This window comes from Pecten maximus, chromosome 2, assembly GCF_902652985.1.
Source record: "Pecten maximus chromosome 2, xPecMax1.1, whole genome shotgun sequence".
Lineage (NCBI taxonomy): Eukaryota > Metazoa > Mollusca > Bivalvia > Pectinida > Pectinidae > Pecten > Pecten maximus.
Genome location: NC_047016.1, coordinates 36,420,999 through 36,439,659, shown reverse-complemented (window position 1 = coordinate 36,439,659; position 18,661 = coordinate 36,420,999). Strand labels below are relative to the sequence as shown.

At 34.9% G+C, this 18,661-nt stretch overlaps 2 protein-coding genes across 2 annotated transcripts in view; one reads left to right on the top strand and one right to left on the bottom strand.

Annotated features, from left to right (window-relative positions):
• Positions 1-583: 583 nt before the first annotated feature.
• On the bottom strand, positions 584-8,061 carry LOC117321946 (vesicle-trafficking protein SEC22b-like). The gene is made up of 5 exons (XM_033876579.1): positions 7,875-8,061; positions 6,921-7,036; positions 2,807-2,967; positions 1,641-1,787; positions 584-886 (listed from the first exon to the last, which is right to left on the bottom strand). The coding sequence occupies exons 1-5, from the start codon at positions 7,947-7,949 to the stop codon at positions 732-734; spliced, it is 654 nt and encodes a 217-aa protein (XP_033732470.1). The 5' UTR covers positions 7,950-8,061; the 3' UTR covers positions 584-731.
• Positions 8,060-18,661, top strand: part of LOC117321945 — a 44,006-nt gene continuing 33,404 nt past the window's right edge. Inside the window, 6 exon segments of the mRNA XM_033876578.1 lie at positions 8,060-8,465; positions 9,351-11,481; positions 11,483-12,179; positions 12,809-12,934; positions 13,814-13,967; positions 15,158-15,199. Coding sequence (XP_033732469.1) covers positions 9,352-11,481; positions 11,483-12,179; positions 12,809-12,934; positions 13,814-13,967; positions 15,158-15,199 — 3,149 coding nt within the window. The 5' untranslated portion in view covers positions 8,060-8,465; position 9,351.

Sequence of the window (18,661 nt, the reverse complement as noted above, 5' to 3'; positions counted from 1 at the left end):
TACATATATCCAATGACTATATTCATCCTTTATAAATATGCTTAATGTATCAACATGGATTCATCTCAAAGTGACATAAGATTGGGCACAGCAGGTTTTTATACAATATTTCTCTATACATTCTAATGGTAAATTACTATAATAAGATGATTAAAATAACTTAATGAAGAAAAGAGATAATAGCAGTAACTAGATTTCCACATCATGTGATACTGGAGGTACAGTACATGAGGGATCTTGGTATCCTACTTACTATCCAACAGGATTAGCTTCATAAGTTCTACAGCATAAGGAGAGACAGAAGGACCACACAATGAACATTGAATAGCCCATCATTTGATGATGTCAGTGAAAAATTAAGAAAATTCTGCTTGATACCTCACTGGCCTACATTATTGAAATGTCTCCATAATACAAAGGTCATGGATACCCTCTGACATTTATGTTTCCCATTTAAGTAATCTTCATTTGCCTGTCCGCTCAAGTAAAGATATCAGACAGACTGGGTTAGCAGTTGATTGGCATTATTTTCTCACTGATGTGGAAATCGGGATCCTATATATCCCAATATCCCAACTACGTGACCACACATCTTATTTTGGGCTGGCATACTTCAAAACGAAAGAGAGTCTTGGTATCCAATAATCTTGTAGTATCAATTTTCTGTGAGAGAAAGAAGATCCTACAACAGTTAAAGAAGTGTTTTTCACATTGCACTGGCCATTCATTCCTCACCACCACCAATACCGCAAGAATAGTAAGAACACAATTACTATAATTAGCACCGCTCCTATCTTCGCATATGATGACCGCAAATTCAGATTATGTGCATCTTTTCTGTAGGTCTTTGACATATCTGATAAATTGCTTGCTTTAAAATCCAATTCTGAAAGATAAAGTTAAGTCAGATAAACACAAACATGCAATCATTTACAATCAGTGTAAAGTCAATCATAAACAAATGATAACAGTTATACTATAACAGTATATTTCAAAATTACTGTTTTCATTTTTAATAATTATGCAATGAATGCATATACATGTAATGATAGAGACTGACTTGTGAAGCCATTGTAAATATTTCATTATATCTTTTAAACACTACACAATCAAAAGTAAACTAATACATTAAAATGCATTCAATGCACTAATTCTTACCATAATTTAATATTCTAAAATGTATAGACATTGCTTGTCATGTTTCAAAAGAGTGCAAGATATGTTACCCTGTTGGACCAAGGGGAAGTAATTCATAATCAATCTATTTTTAGAAACACCTACTTAACTACCTGGTAACCTTTTTGCACTCTCAGTCAATATGACTTTTTATCGGGAATCACATGACACTATTTTAGCCAATCAGAAATTGTTTAAAATATGATTATATTGCTTTACTTCAATTAAAAGAAACATGACCCAGCTCATTTTGATATTAATAGCTGATTTTATGGCAAAAATTTAAATGAAACTTATCAATTATTATTATTATCATCAGAGAATATCTTGACTGATAAATTTTACCAGTCATTCTGTTCTTTTATGTTTCCATATAAGATTTTCTAAACAAGCATACATCCATCTTGAACTTGTTATTAAATTGGTTACAATAAGCATACGGTACTCTTATAAATATTCATTACCTGATAATTTCTCTCCACGATCAAGGACATCATCAATATTTTGGACCATAATTCTGTGTACATCTTGTAATTCAGTGTTAATTGAAGACAAGTTTTTCCTTGCTCTTGAGTCCATGTATGATTTTCTAGCTTTCTGTATGTAAGTATCTGTTCAAGAAAAGAATTTTAGAAGATTTACATACATGTTGGCATGCTCACATATTAAATGCATCAAGCTGTTGGACATACTTGGATGAAATACATATGCTGCAACAAATGACTTGGTACAAATTTCCAATCTGTGGTCCATATACCAGTTACAGACTGAGGGTTGCCAACTCTTGTGTCTTTGTAATTACAAAGTATTCTTCCTACACGACGTCATACTGTACCAAGTCACAGAACCTCCAAAGTCTAATATCAACAATCATGATCTGATCATTGATTGTGCCTGGCTCTTCCCCCTACTGGGTCACTGGGTTGATTATTAGGGCTGTGTATCGCAAGGTGGATAGCGCCCTTTTTGTGTGATAAGATTTGTATCTTGATACTGGGGTCGCGATACGATTTGTATCATGATATATGAGAAGCTGCATGATGACCTATCAGATATCTGGTATTCCATCGTACTGTAATCATGTTTTTTTTGGTGGTATTTCCAGAATATTAGAGTCTATGTCTACATTTGTTACAAAAAGCATTCGTTTTGTCCGTTTCCAACAAAGCGTTCTAGAATTTGAATAGTTTGGATTTGAAAGAACTCCAACAGGCAGCTTTATATGCGGAGCAGCCTTGTCAGCCATGCTCTTTACCAGAAAACGTGAGCTAACTTTGGTCAAGGGAGATAACTACCAATTTTCAAGTATCGTGATACAAATCAAGGATAGATGATGCATCAATACACAACTCTGCGAGTCCAATACATCGATGCATCTGGTGAATCGTTACACCACTATTGATTATATATTATGTATATATTATATGTTACAATAAAAACAAGACAACTCAGTGAATTACATTCCCTCACCAAATGTGAATTATTTGCCAAGAACAAACAGATGACATGATCACATAGTAACCTAGTCAAAGAATGTTTGACTGATCCATCATATTCAGTAAGGAATTATGTCAACATACTGAGAATAGTATAGTATTTTTGTCACCAACATCAAGCTGCAATTACTTACCAAACTCAATAAAGCTGTAAGGCCTGGAAACTGTTTCTACTTTTTTACCATACTGTGAATAAAACTCTGATTGTAGGTCTTCTAAGTAAGAAAATGCAAGTCTTTTTGAAAAGGATTTTTCACATAAAATGAGAAAGCACACTCCTCTTTCAATCAGGTAGCTACAAAAGACAAAAGATAGTAAACTCAAATCATGCTTCACCATTATATAACAATGCAACAATTTTCTTTAAAATCGAAAGTATGCCAGTCATAATTTGAGTTAACATAAATCTTAATATGTTTTATCTGGTTATTTTTCCAGCAATTAAGAAATATAAATATTGTTCTGCAGTGTGTGCCAAGCTGTTTTATCATGTTACATGTTTTAGTAAAAAGGTATTCTATACGGTAAAAAAAAAAGGAATATCTCTTTCCTTTTTTCTCTGGTCATTCATTAAAAAGTTTAAATGGCACAATATTCTGCTCATAATGCATATGCTATACATTACATATATATACAGTTGAGTGTAAGCTAACCTTTACACCTAGTGCACTACGTTTAAACTAATAGTGCACTACATTTAAACTACAGGTAAACTAGTAGTGCACTACACCCTAAGAGGTGATGAACACAGCAAAACCCCCATACAGGTAATGGGCAGTACCCAAGGCTACCTGTGATTTTTACCTGTACTGTATACATTGTGTATATAAGACTATCTATAGCTAGTAGGGGTTATATTCAAAGAGTTATTAAAAAGGTTTTGGTAGTTTAGTTTGATGTTATATAAACACTGTAACTAAGTTAAGACAGATTTACTTTATAAATCCTTTAACTAAGTTAAACTGTTCAAGCCAAGTTTCATTTATCTTTTGGTACTTTATATTTTGTATTGATTAATCAGTTATATATTTCACATGTTTAATTCCAGTAACTTTGTTTTCATTATATGAAAGTATATAATAAAATATTTGAAAACAATTATCATTACTTGAACATTTTCAATTTGATACTTTTAATTCATATTGCAGTTTATTCATAATTTCATTTTTGATGTGATATTATGCTTATTAAAACCTTATTCAGCCCATAATGTATGTTGTACATTCTATGTGTATACATCCAATGCTTAAAGTTAGAAACCTGAACACATAAAGAAATTAATTAAACATTGATTTAACATGAAAAGAAAGAGATTCTTTGAATGTACTGGTCATTAACTGATCTTAACAGATCTACATTTCGAAATTTTATGTTTATAAAAGGTATATGTTACTTTTAATACACCTTCCATCTTCCTTTACTGAAATAGTTAAAATTTCTGTACATGTACCCGTGTACAGGTATCTAATACTTTGAAGATCTAACATATGGATCTGATTCCAGGTACATGTATCAGTTACAGGTAACACAGAATGAGATAATGGCCTGAGGGAACAATTAATGTCGCTGTTGTTATGAAATACGTATACGTGCAAACTAGCAGAGGGGGAGGGCAACAGTTTTAAGCTTATAAAACACACATACATGTTCATGTATCTGGAGCTCTACTTAATTGTCATACAACACTTGAATTATACAGCACTTTTATTTTTAATTTCATAATTTTCTTGTTTGAAGTTACATGCTAACAAATATATACTGAAACGAAAAAGAAACGCAACATGGAAAATTGTGATTAATTTTGTATTAAATATACATATCTGTATAAAAATCGCGGAAATAAACATGCACCCTGCCTAACACCCATACCAATCTTCAAAATCACCCAAGTGTGACTAGAGACCTATGCACTTCCGGCGCGGTAAAAACATCAAAAACCGTGCCTGTACAAACATATGCGTTCTTTTTTCATTCAAACCAGTATCAATTCATCACTAACATTGAGCCACATCATCGCCAATACTTTTGCAAACAATAATTCCTTTTACAATTATGCCACGGTTATCAAAGGTTGATAGAGGACGTGCTATAGCGATGCTTCTGGCAGGGAACACGCAACTTCACGTCGCTCGACAATTCAGAGTTCACAAATCGACTATTAGTCGATTAGTTTCACGTCTTAACGCAACAGGAAGAGTCGATGACCAGCCGAGATCAGGACGTCCACGCGTATAACGTCGCGACGTCAAGACCGGGTTCTTAGGTTGGCACACCTGCGTAACAGGAGATTAACGGCCGCTGAAACGGCAAGGAATACGATTGGTAATCATAACCGTCGAATTCATCCCCAAACAGTGATCAACAGACTGCGTGAGGCTAATTTGCGTGCAAGGCGACAGTACGTTGGTTTACCACTAACACCGCAACGTCGAGCACGTCGTATGTAATGGGCAACGGCACATATGCCCAGACGTTTTCCTATGAGACGTTGGAGGTCTATGCTCTTCACCGATGAATCTCGATTCACGTTATTTCGAGCAGATGGCCGTCAACGTGTGTACCGGCGTCGAGGCGAACGTTTTGCTGACGCCTGTGTTTTGGAACACGACCGATTTGGGGGTGGATCAGTTATGGTTTGGGCGGGAATCTCCCATGGTTTGAAGACGCCTTTGGTGATAGTCAATGGGAATTTAACGGCCGTACGCTATCGGGATGAGATCCTTAGGCCCCATGTTGTGCCGTTTGTTAGGCAGCATCATCTAACCTTTCAGCAAGATAACGCGAGACCACACGTTGCAAGAGTCTGTAGAGACTTTCTTGCGACACAGAACATTGTTCCTATAGATTGGCCTCCATATAGCCTCGACCTGTCCCCAATCGAGCATTTGTGGGATGAATTAGACAGAAGAATTCGAAATCGCCGTAACCCCCCAAATACCCTCCCTCAGTTAGCAAATGCACTCGTCCAAGAATGGAATAACATTCCAATACGGAAAGTCAATGCCCTGATGAACTCAATGCAACAAAGAATTAGAGATGTGATAACTGTTCGAGGAGGACACACACGATATTAGGGCACGGTTTCAAAACTGCTGCCATTTCAACTTGGATTCACGTAGGGTACTACCAATCATGACCTTCTAGCAAAGTGACCTGTTCTTAAAAATCTCTAAACATTTAAAGGATGTTACATCAATATTCAATATTAACTATTACATATGAAATTTAAACATAATGCTCACAAGTATTATTTTATTAAACCTACAATTTGAAGTTGCGTTTCTTTTTCGTTTCAGTATATTATATATTTTTGCAATTGTTTAAAAACAAAATTTTGGGATACATTTTGATCAGCATTTAAGTGTTCCCTATTGCATTAAGAAAATGATTAATTGTTCTTTACCTTAAATGTATAACTGATGGGGATTTTACCTCTTGTTGTGATTAAAGAAAATCAGCATATAAACTATAATTATTAGATACTTTATTGTGAAAAAAAATGTATATAGAAATAAATTATTTTTTGATGATTCAAAAAAAAGGTGGGTTTTGGGCCCTGTGGCCCAGGAAGGCCATGGCAACAGGCATGTCCTGAAAGTACCAATTATACATACAGGTACATGTACATAACTTGTTGTGTAGATATATATATATGTCTCTTACAGAACATAAATGTACAATGAAATGATTTCATGGTTGAATTAACAGATATATTAACAGTATACGTGAGAATTTTTTTTACAATCAGTCATCAAGGCCTAAGGTAAAATTAATCATAAATATAAAATGTATATTAATTACATCTAAAAAATATAAATGAAAATCACCAAAATTTGGAAATCAGGAAGATAAACCTTAATTTTACACTATAATGAATTGCAGCCAGTTTTATTTTGAGTTAATATTAGATAAGATTTTATCTACATTTAAATATACCTTTAGGATGACAGATATAAAGCAGTCAATTTACACAGGTCTGTATATGTAACAACTACAGGTATCTAACACAGATGTCCATCCCCAGTGGCACTGTCCATTACCTGTATAGGGGGATTTGTGGTCACACCTGACTGGACGTAGTGCACTACTAGTTTACCAGTAGCTTAAATGTAGTGCACTACTAGTTTAAATGTAGTGCACTAGGAGTGCACTAGGGTGTAAAGGTTAGCTTACACTCAACTGTATATGTGTGTGTGTGTGTGTGTGAGCGACATATTCACATCAGCTGTTTACAGCCAAACAACCTACTGGAATATGTATGGTCCTGTCTCCAGACTGCATCTAGCTGGAGGTTGAGGGTCCGACATTATTTTCTTAAACAATTGTTTTGACTGTGTCTGGAAATCCATTAAACTTCTTCCGGCCTGCAGAAATAAAAGCATATATACTGCTGAAATTTTCAGAAATCTCCAGCATGTTGCATGATTACAAATTCTGAACAATTATATGTATATTTAATAGAAAATGAAAGTTGCAATTTTAAAAGTTAAGAATAAAGAAAAGAAAATCTTATACTTCGCTAATGACTGTTATGTAGTTTGTACGGGTATTCTCTGTCTTTGCAAAAGTAAATATTGTATTCTTTTGACACAATTAAGTAATTCAAATTATATGAACATGACAAGTAATATAATAATAAAAGCAAAGTTAATAAATACTTTTGACTAAAAGTTGTCAAAAGTGACAAATGCTTTTCTTCTACAACAGTAGCTACAGTAGCTTGTGAAAAGTGAGGCATGTGTAAAAAAAAACTTTAATGCACTGACACTGCCAGAAAAATGTTTTTTTTATTATAAATTTACAATTGGATAGAGAAAAGAATATATGAAATTCAATGTCGGTCTGGTAATATCCCTGACGTATGTGTGTACACAAATTTAACTGACCCTTTTTCTGAACCAACTAAATAGTTTATTTAAAGTGGAGATAACTCTTTTAATTACTTTCAGCCGTTCAGTGTAATTATATGACAGGTGTACATGTCTTGTCATTTTTTTTTTATCTTTAATACGTTAATCAATTACAAAACTAAGCCACAAATCACGTAAACGTTACTTTAAATCGTCACTCAAATACATTCGATGTAAGGTCATACCGGCAGAATATTCTAATTGACAGAACTGGACGATTGTGAAAGTAAAACATGCATGTGGCAACAGACTTGTCACAACAAAATCTTGCTGGAAGTTGCTGTCTATTTACCGTTTCATCTTCTTGCATAGACGCAGCCAGGGGCAACGCATCTGCCACTCTCGCTATTGTTGTCATCAGTACCATCTTCGCGTGTGTTGTGTTTGTCTTCTATAAAGAGCATAAAAGGCACATTTATTAACTAAAACGTACCTACACGTATTGCAATGACGTGTACCGTAACATGTGTGAGCATGACCGGAAACAGTAAAATACCACTTCCGGCCGGTTTTCTGTTTTTGACTCGTATATTGGTGGGGTAAATATCAAGTTATATTGGGAAACACAATTATTCATTGTCAATTGATACAACAGAGTCCTATGTATGTATTTAAGCGGTTATACTAAACTATCCTGAAACGTTAAAGAAGTGTCAAAATATTTTATAATATGCGGACGTTCTAGTGTGCGCAACGTCACACGTAACCATTACAAGCAATATGGCGGCGCTCTCTGGAGTCCTTGTGGCCGCTAGTTTCTGATGTTTATCCTCTTTTTCCCACGTAATTATTTACTGAAAACGCTTAACAGGCTTGCCGAAGATATCACCTGGTCATAGTGGACAAATTAAGCAGACTCTGCATCCTGGGGTCATATCATCAGGTAAGTTATGGGTAACATGTCTTTGACAGACCCGGTTTGATTTAAAGTATTTCATGAATCACCAGGGCATATGTCAGAAAGAAAAGAAGGAAATGGTGTAGGTTCATTATTTAATATTATCCCTCAAAATGAACGTGGAATCAGACGGGAATTATTATAAAGAACAAAATATTACCGGTTGTGAACTTGCAAATGTTTGTGAAAGGTGACAACATTTGGCCACATTTTTATATGCATAAAACTTGATTATGAACATTTTTGAAGTGGTAACTCCATTTCTGTCCTTCTGAAATATGAATGTAGTGTGTAAGTATCAAGAAAATTGCAAGAAAATTTTCAGGTGTCCAGAATGAGGACTGATGCACATAACTTTCCATTTGTTATGTCCATACAAATTCTTAAGCTGACAAGGCTAAGTGACAGTCCCAAGACTGAATATCTAAGTTTTATATATATACATAGATTACTTTTCTTGCATCTGGGTTGAAATAGTTTTCATTTATAAATATCATCATGCATCCAACACTTACACATACATGTATATTTATATATCAATCAGCTAAAGGTAGCTAGAACATGTCCTGTATTTCAAAAATATTTGATTATATCATAGCAATCCTTGAAGTATGTGTGTGCATAATGATGAGTAGACAATATGTTATTATAAATTATGCTTGTAATTAACTTTATTGACTCCAAATTTGTTATCAAATGTGTTAAATGACCCTTACTTTTAATAGGACATCAAACAAAATAAACTAAACCAAATGTTATATATTAACAATTAAACATCAGGTGTTGCTATTGCAATATCATTCAAATTTATAGTTATGATTCAAATTATGCTACAACATAAAAATATCATCATATTCTGTAACATTTCAGTATGAGCAATTCCGCTCCCTGGCAGTATCAGCAGGGAGCACAGACAGGGACAGGCACTGGGGGAGTGAAGCTATTTAATCCTGCAGAGTTTGGATCAGTTACTTCTCAAGCTAGTAACTATGTCAACAATTCTGACCAGGGTGGCCAGTTACAAGACAGTGGCCAAAAGCCAGATGATGGCTTGAATAGTTCATGGGACTGGAACCCATCACAGTGGAACTCTGGAGGAAAAGATGGTCATGTTCCAGACACTAACCAACAAGTTGATACAAATCAAGGCCATAATGTACCGGGTAATGTTGATGCATCAGCCTACCAAGGTCAGTTCTATGACCATAATCAACAAGCACATCAACATTATTACAACCAGCAGCAATACCAAGATCCTGGTCAACAAACTCAGGGACAGGAAGTTCATGGTCAACAAAACTGGGGTCATCAACAATATGGCTATAATCAAACATGGAACAATACTGAGTTAAATCAGCAACACCAACCGATTAATAATAATTACAACGGTCAGCAAATCTTTCAACCTAACCAGGAGCATGGTCAACCTTACAATGTTGTCAATCAAGAGCAAGTACATGGACACTTTAATTTAGAGCAAAGCCAGGATCATTTTAACAACCAGGGGTATAACCAAGAACATGTTTTTAATCAACAAAAAGGAGAAAATGATGGTCTTAATTCATCTGCAGCTTCCAACTACAGTGGAAGCCTTACTCAGTCTAGTGTTCATGAGGATCAAGGATCTACTTCAGGTTTCTACCAAAATGCAGATCCAGAAGATGTAGGTTTTATGGGACAAAATCATTCAGTTCAGGAGCCCATTGTAAATAGTGGGAATACAAATCCTCCAAATATTGTACATTCCAGTGCCAATGATGGTGCACAATTACACATGGGTGTGATGGGTGGTGAACAGTTAGAACATTCACAAGATAAATCAGACATGAATACTGTGATATCACAAGTCAATCATATGACAATACAAGACAATGGAAGTTCTATCGGATCAGTAAATAGTCCACAGGAACAAGGGTTTGGTATTGCTCCACCAGTTTCTTCAATTGACCCACACATTGACCCTGTGCAAGCTAACAGTGGTATGATGACCACTTCTGATGACCAGCAGAGTTTAGGGGACTGGGAGGTGGTACCACCTCAAAATCTGGTTGTACCAGGAAATCACAGTAGGCAGAGTTCCACTGACAACAATGTCCAGTTTTTCATTGGCTCCAGCAGGAACTCTCCAGGTAGTGGGCGTGGCACAGGATCACCCTGCTCAGTTACACAGGGACAAGTGGAGGATAAAGCAAACCCATCTCTACTCATACCACAGTCCTCAAGTCAGCCTCCCAAACCATTCCAACCTGAATCCATGATGCCAAAATACACATCCTCCCCTAATGTAACGCCGGAGATGACTGACAATACAGAATTAGGAAAGTCGTCTTCATCAAACACAGGTCCGCCGCCACCTATGGCTACTCCAACATCAGGCAGAGGGGGAGATAACCCTTTTAGGAAAACAGGTCATCAGCTTACATCTTCTGAACCTCAACAGGAAGTGAACTCACACGGACGTGATTATTCTGAAAATAAGTCTGCATTCGAAGGTAGTACCTTTTCTGAGGGTGTGCTGAGCAGCAATGAAAACTCCATAGAGCCTCCTAGTCCAATTATGAATGCTGAAGACCAATCACGTACACTTAACAACCGTTTTGGCCAGAAGATGAAGTCACAGAGTCCAATTATGCCTAGAAAGGAGAGCCCATTTCAACCTCCAGCAAGACGCAGGAATATATCAGGATCTAGTGAAACTATAGAGGAAAATACACGTATGGAGGAGGTATCTCGACAAGACAGCCGAGATAGCTTAACAAGAGGTATAGAACACAGTAAGTCATTGGGTTCAGATAGGTCATCGGGTGCAGACAGTAGTAGGAGATCTTCTGGCAGTGATTCACAAGGTCAATCAGACCGTGACTCTATTCACAGTCAGGACCCTCATTGGAAGACACGAACAAATCGTGACAGGAGAAGCAGACCCCCTCCTGGTCCTAGTGGAAGCTCTAGAGCACGTGCAGTAATGTCCCCTAGAAGAATGGAAAAACATCTCCAGCATAATCAAGGAGAGAAGAGTAAAACACAACATGTCCCCAGCAACAACACTCTGGGCAGACAGTGAACTGCAGCTGCCTGCAACAAACATTCTGCTGGCTCCTGCTGGCCCAATGCCTTCACTGATGTCACCTGTCCAAGCCTCTCAGCCACCAAAGGCAAGGGATAATAAGGAGACTGAACAAGTTCTTTCTCCTGTAGAGAACTTGATAACATCCCTAACAGAACATATATCAAAGGAGAACACACCAGAACCTGAGAATGTGACTAATAGTGAACCTGTTAAATCTGATCCACCCAGCAGAAGTCAGGGGGAAAGAAAAAGGGAGGAGGTGAGTAAAGAAAGAGATAGACATGAACGAAACTCCTCTATAGACCGCGAGATAGAGATAGTGCGTAGACAGGAAGAGGAGGAAAAAAGAGAGTTCCAGAAAAGACAAAGTAGTGACAACAACCATGGAGAACATTACAGTGTAAAGGACCAGTACAATGATAGCCAGGGTCGTGACCCCAGGGATTATAGAGAACGTGAACCTAGAGATCCTCGTGATTCTAGAGATCGCAGAGATGATGGTTACGACAACTATTACGATAGAAAGTCAAAGCACAGCAATAAAGGAGCGCCACCTCTTAGAGACCCTTACAAAGATCAATACTATGGTGATGAGCGATACGACAGGCCAAGGTCACGGACCTCACAATGTGAGTATGATGTTGAAATGAATGAAATAAAGACAAGGAGCTTTTATAGTTATCTAAGTGTTATCGCTCTACTACTACCTTAGTTTATAAAGTGGGAAATTATATATTGTTTTTGGAGCTTATTGGTATTTTAAGAGGGGTTCGTTCTGTACTACAATTCAAAATAACTTTGCTTTTTGGAATTCTTACCCTGAATTTGACTTCTTCTATAGTTAAATCATTGTCCTGTTGAAGTATGATAAATGAATTTGAGATACAATTGTACCAGTAAAGATTTTCATCTCTGTTTATTGATCTATTCAGCTACAAACAGCTGTCTGTAATTATTCTGGACGTCTACAATGAAACAAATGAACATTTATATATAATTAATAACCAATGGTAATTGTTAATAATCTCATCAGACCTATACCAGTTCTTGTATCCATTGTTATTGTGCAAGAGAGCTCTATGTTTCTGTATAATATATCCCCCATTATGTGATTTTCCTAAACTCTTTTGATCAAATTATGCAGTAATTATAAGAATGTTGAATATATGTTTTTATACTAACTAGCTATTGTGATAATTATGGTTTATGATATCCATTGACTTAAAGTATATACATTGTATTTTAATTTATGAAATAGATGATGATCAACGACCTTCATCTAGACAAAGTCGTGCTGGTGCAGATTCTGACCGACCACGTTCTCGTCAGGATTACAAAGATCCTTCATACAAGGATGGACGGTATAGCTCTGCATCTAGAGGAGGTATATATGCATATATATTTTTTTCAAATATAGTGTTAGGTTTATTAAATTTATCAAGTAACCTGAACTTCATTTCAAGTTCACTTGGGCCATTTATATTTGAAAAATCAAATGTAAGATGATTTAGAATTCACAAGATTTTACCGTCAAATAAAGATATGTCTTTGACCATGGCCAGTAGCTATAGCTTGATGGATTGAATGGAAATCAAATATTTTTGGTAATGGCCTGATACTTTCTAATTGATTGATAAATTATTGAATTAATTTCTATCTGAACTATATGATTTCGGTTTATTTGATTGCCATGTATTTTGTTGAATTGGGATAACCCATGTATTTTGTTGAATTGGGATAACGGACCATTAAATATAAATCCATGACCAATTGGTTTGTAAGTACACCAGATTGAAATATGTTACACTGAACTCTTGACCTTGATTTAGCTCGAAGCATGCTGATGATATTACAGCTGTCCATCAAATTTGTCATAAATTAACCTTTAACTCTATCCATAGCTGCTTCAAAGGTCACATTATCACCATAAATAATATTTGATCAAAATCCAGCAAAAAATCTATAAGAGGTTTTGTTGTTTGATACCTGTTGTCAGTTTGTATACAGTTAATTAAATTTGATTGTGACCCTATAGCTAGCTCTTTGCGGATAAGAAATACAGTTAATTAAATTTGATTGTGACCCTAGCTCTTTACGGATAAAAAAATTTGATACCTTTCTGATTTTTCTTTTCCAAAGAATAGTAAATTTTATAAACTTAGTATAGAAACTATTTTATTGTAAATTCCATAATTTATATGCATGTATATTCGTACACAGTAAAACTCCTTACGTATTGACTTATAACTTTTTAACCTTGCAGGATACGACTATGATTATTACAATCATCCTGGCTACTACGACAGTCGGTACTACCATCAGGGCTACTATGACAGTCGCTATAATTCGGCCTACTATGACGAGTACTACCGGCAAGGTCAAGGCCAGGGTCAGGAGTCAGGACAGTACAATGAAAGGTAAGATATATAATAGCTCTCACTGTTCGAGTTTCATTGAGAGCAAGTGGGAGATTTTCTAATATTTCAAAAAATGCATGGGGTAACTCAAAACGGAGGAGCATGTTTTCTACCACTGTAATTAATCTTGAGGGAGACTACCATGTGTTGATGACATTTGTCTGATCTTGAAGCCTCCAGGTTTTCCCCCAAGTCGTTTTAACAGTATATTGTTAACTTGTGTTTTGTGCTGCTACTTCTTCAAACTATGTAGTATATATACAGCAATTGTCCTTTTATGCTAAAGTTTGACAATATGCTATCATTTTCTCTTGACATGAAAAAGAACAACAGATAACATGGTCAATAATTTTAATAACTGAGAAAACTTAAGGACCATATAGTGTATCTGAATAGCCCAGAGAAAATTGATGTATTATATATACAGATTGCTAAGATAAGGCGTCAGTTTGGTATGTTGATGTTAGAACAGTGTTTGTAATTGAGGATATATTTTCAGTTAGATAAAACTCCATGCCTAGAGTGTAGGTGAATTTGATTCATGATGTGGTTAAATTAATTGATAAGAATAACTCATTTGATGATTTGAACATGTATGATAATTTTGTTATATATTTGTTCACAAATATTTTTGGTGTATGTTGCATGCTTTTTAAAATGATTTATAACATACCTATTTACTCGGAAAAATATTTTAATCAGATCACAAAATTTCTGTTTAACAGGAACTACTGCCATGTCATATTAACATATAACTAATTTATCACAAGTATATATTACTGTTGTCAATATATGTATACATGCAATATTTCATTGAATTAAGAACTCTTTGATCAGACGTTTATATGTAGATTTGATAGCTTATTTAACACTGAACACATTGATTTCTCTAAGATATCTATTTACCAGCTGTTAATTACAAAAGAAATGATAATAAAAAATCATTGAGTTGTTTTTGATTATGCTATTATTTCAATATCATGAAGTAATAACAAGAAAAAAAAATGAAAAGTTGCATGATGCATCCATGTTGACCATAGATTTAAGAAAAATAATTATACATTTGATAACATTGAGTATTAATTATTAAGTATAATGCATTCCTTAGCAATATAAAAATATATGAATCCAGCCTTAAAATGCCACTATGCCACATGCTCAGTGTATTGTATTTCACTGATGATTTTCAGCTATGATAGAATGATGGACCGGCACTACCACCCATACTACGGGTAAGGGAGATAACTCTGCTTACTATCTGATGATCATCTTTTGTTTTGTTTGCTGACTTCAGAATTTTTACCCTACAGCTTTTACTTTCCTTTGTTGCTGTTTTGCATTGTTCCTGTTTAACTGTATAGTCAATCGATTACCAAATTTTATACAAGTCTTCCAATATTTTTTTTTTGAAATTTTCCACAAAGATTTAATAAAGTGTGTTCATAACGTGTGTTCTCCAAAAAGTACATTCATTGACATTGATTCTTGTCTTAATAAATCATATATACATATATATATAGATTATGTGTTAAATTTGCCGGTTCTGAATTGAATTCTAAAAATTTTAAATAATAAAAAAAAGTTAAATATGTACCTAAAATTTAAGTCTAAAATTTGTGTAAAAATTGATGAGCTTTCCTCCAGAATAGGGAGTGTAGTATGTGTCTTTCATTGAATTGGATGATTCTTTACAAAATTTGGTGATAGAGCAATTGGTGTTTTCATGAGTAGAAATGAACACTAAAATGTAATTAAAATGTATCAAGCAGCAGTTTGGTTATATAGTTGTTTGAAGATCATTATTAATAAGGATATATGCTGTTTGAAAATCCAATAGAAAACTATTTTGTTAATCTCTTTATTGTAAAATATAGTGTGTTAAAGACACAAAGAATAATTCTCTGGGAAACACCAATTTAGTTTTTTGATGTTGTTGAATTAAAAGTTAGTCTTTTTGATTTTACTGATCTAAATATCTCTTTTTTTATAAGCAGATATTATTTAAAGAATTTCATGCACCTTGCTTCATAATGGAATTAAACCATAACTTTTGAAATGATTAATTAATGCATCATTAAATTATTTTGATTTTGGTATCTTGAACGATTGAAAGCTGTATCATGAGAATCTGCATGATAACAATATAATGAATATTATCAGAGTTATCGGTTGAACTCGGGAATGTTTAAGTCCAGAAAAGACTTATAATTTGTATCATATCATGTCAGTGTTGGGGATGGAGGGATTCTAAATTAGGGTGAAACAATTTGATTTAAGGTGAAATTTTGATTCAAATTTTATGCACAAGAGCAGAATTCAGATTACTGATTTAGTATTGATCTATTTCTTCTCCCACCTCTTGTTGTGTTATTTGTGATGTTAACATTTTGCAAGTTTAACATTTGTTTGTGTTCACATTTGAATCTCTCCAGAATTAAAAAAAAAAAAACAAAAAAAAAACATTTGTAATTCACAAACAATGATGTCAAGACAGTTTTCTGTGTTACCTCATTCCCAGTTATATGGTGTGTATGTTTTCTGTGTTACATCATTCCCAGTCATATGGTGTGTATGTTTTCTGTGTTACATCATTCCCAGTTATATGGTGTGTATGTTTTCTGTGTTACATCATTCCCAGTTATATGGTGTGTATGTTTTGTGTGTTACATCATTCCCAGTTATATGGTGTGTATGTTTTCTGTGTTACATCATTCCCAGTTATATGGTGTGTATGTTTTCTGTGTTACATCATTCCCAGTTATATGGTGTGTATGTTTTCTGTGTTACATCATTCCCAGTTATATGGTGTGTATGTTTTCTGTGTTACATCATTCCCAGTCATATGGTGTGTATGTTTTCTGTGTTACATCATTCCCAGTTATATGGTGTGTATGTTTTCTGTGTTATATCATTCCCAGTCATATGGTGTGTATGTTTTCTGTGTTACATCATTCCCAGTTATATGGTGTGTATGTTTTCTGTGTTACATCATTCCCAGTCATATGGTGTGTATGTTTTCTGTGTTACATCATTCCCAGTTATATGGTGTGTATGTTTTCTGTGTTACATCATTCCCAGTTATATGGTGTGTATGTTTTCTGTGTTACATCATTCCCAGTCATATGGTGTGTATGTTTTCTGTGTTACATCATTCCCAGTTATATGGTGTGTATGTTTTCTGTGTTACATCATTCCCAGTTATATGGTGTGTATGTTTTCTGTGTTATATCATTCCCAGTCATATGGTGTGTATGTTTTGTGTGTTACATCATTCCCAGTCATATGGTGTGTATGTTTTCTGTGTTACATCATTCCCAGTTATATGGTGTGTATGTTTTCTGTGTTACATCATTCCCAGTTATATGGTGTGTATGTTTTCTGTGTTATATCATTCCCAGTCATATGGTGTGTATGTTTTCTGTGTTACATCATTCCCAGTTATATGGTGTGTATGTTTTCTGTGTTACATCATTCCCAGTTATATGGTGTGTATGTTTTCTGTGTTACATCATTCCCAGTCATATGGTGTGTATGTTTTCTGTGTTACATCATTCCCAGTGATATGGTGTGTATGTTTTCTGTGTTACATCATTCCCAGTCATATGGTGTGTATGTTTTCTGTGTTACATCATTCCCAGTTATATGGTGTGTATGTTTTCTGTGTTACATCATTCCCAGTTATATGGTGTGTATGTTTTCTGTGTTACATCATTCCCAGTTATATGGTGTGTATGTTTTCTGTGTTACATCATTCCCAGTCATATGGTGTGTATGTTTTCTGTGTTACATCATTCCCAGTGATATGGTGTGTATGTTTTCTGTGTTACATCATTCCCAGTTATATGGTGTGTATGTTTTCTGTGTTACATCATTCCCAGTCATATGGTGTGTATGTTTTCTGTGTTACATCATTCCCAGTTATATGGTGTGTATGTTTTCTGTGTTACATCATTCCCAGTTATATGGTGTGTATGTTTTCTGTGTTACATCATTCCCAGTTATATGTTTTCTGTGTTACATCATTCCCAGTTATATGGTGTGTATGTTTTCTGTGTTACATCATTCCCAGTCATATGGTGTGTATGTTTTCTGTGTTACATCATTCCCAGTCATATGGTGTGTATGTTTTCTGTGTTACATCATTCCCAGTTATATGGTGTGTATGTTTTCTGTGTTACATCATTCCCAGTTATATGGTGTGTATGTTTTCTGTGTTACATCATTCCCAGTCATATGGTGTGTATGTTTTCTGTGTTACATCATTCCCAGTGATATGGTTTGTACCCAGTTATATGGTGTGTATGTTTTCTGTGTTAAATCATTCCCAGTTATATGGTGTGTATGTTTTCTGTGTTACATCATTCCCAGTTATATGGTGTGTATGTTTTCTGTGTTACATCATTCCCAGTTATATGGTGTGTATGTTTTCTGTGTTACATCATTCCCAGTCATATGGTGTGTATGTTTTCTGTGTTACATCATTCCCAGTTATATGGTGTGTATGTTTTCTGTGTTACATCATTCCCAGTTATATGGTGTGTATGTTTTCTGTGTTACATCATTCCCAGTTATATGGTGTGTATGTTTTCTGTGTTACATCATTCCCAGTCATATGGTGTGTATGTTTTCTGTGTTACATCATTCCCAGTTATATGGTGTGTATGTTTTCTGTGTTACATCATTCCCAGTTATAT

Coding starts and splice junctions, on each gene's coding strand:
- LOC117321946 (XM_033876579.1), bottom strand. CDS start 7,949: ATGGTACTGATGACAACAATAGCGAGAGTGGCAGATGCGTTGCCCCTG. Junction 7,037..7,874: donor CTATGCAAGAAGATGAAACG/GTAAATAGACAG, acceptor TTATTTCTGCAG/GCCGGAAGAAGTTTAATGGA. Junction 1,788..2,806: donor TTACAGCTTTATTGAGTTTG/GTAAGTAATTGC, acceptor TTTCTTGAACAG/ATACTTACATACAGAAAGCT.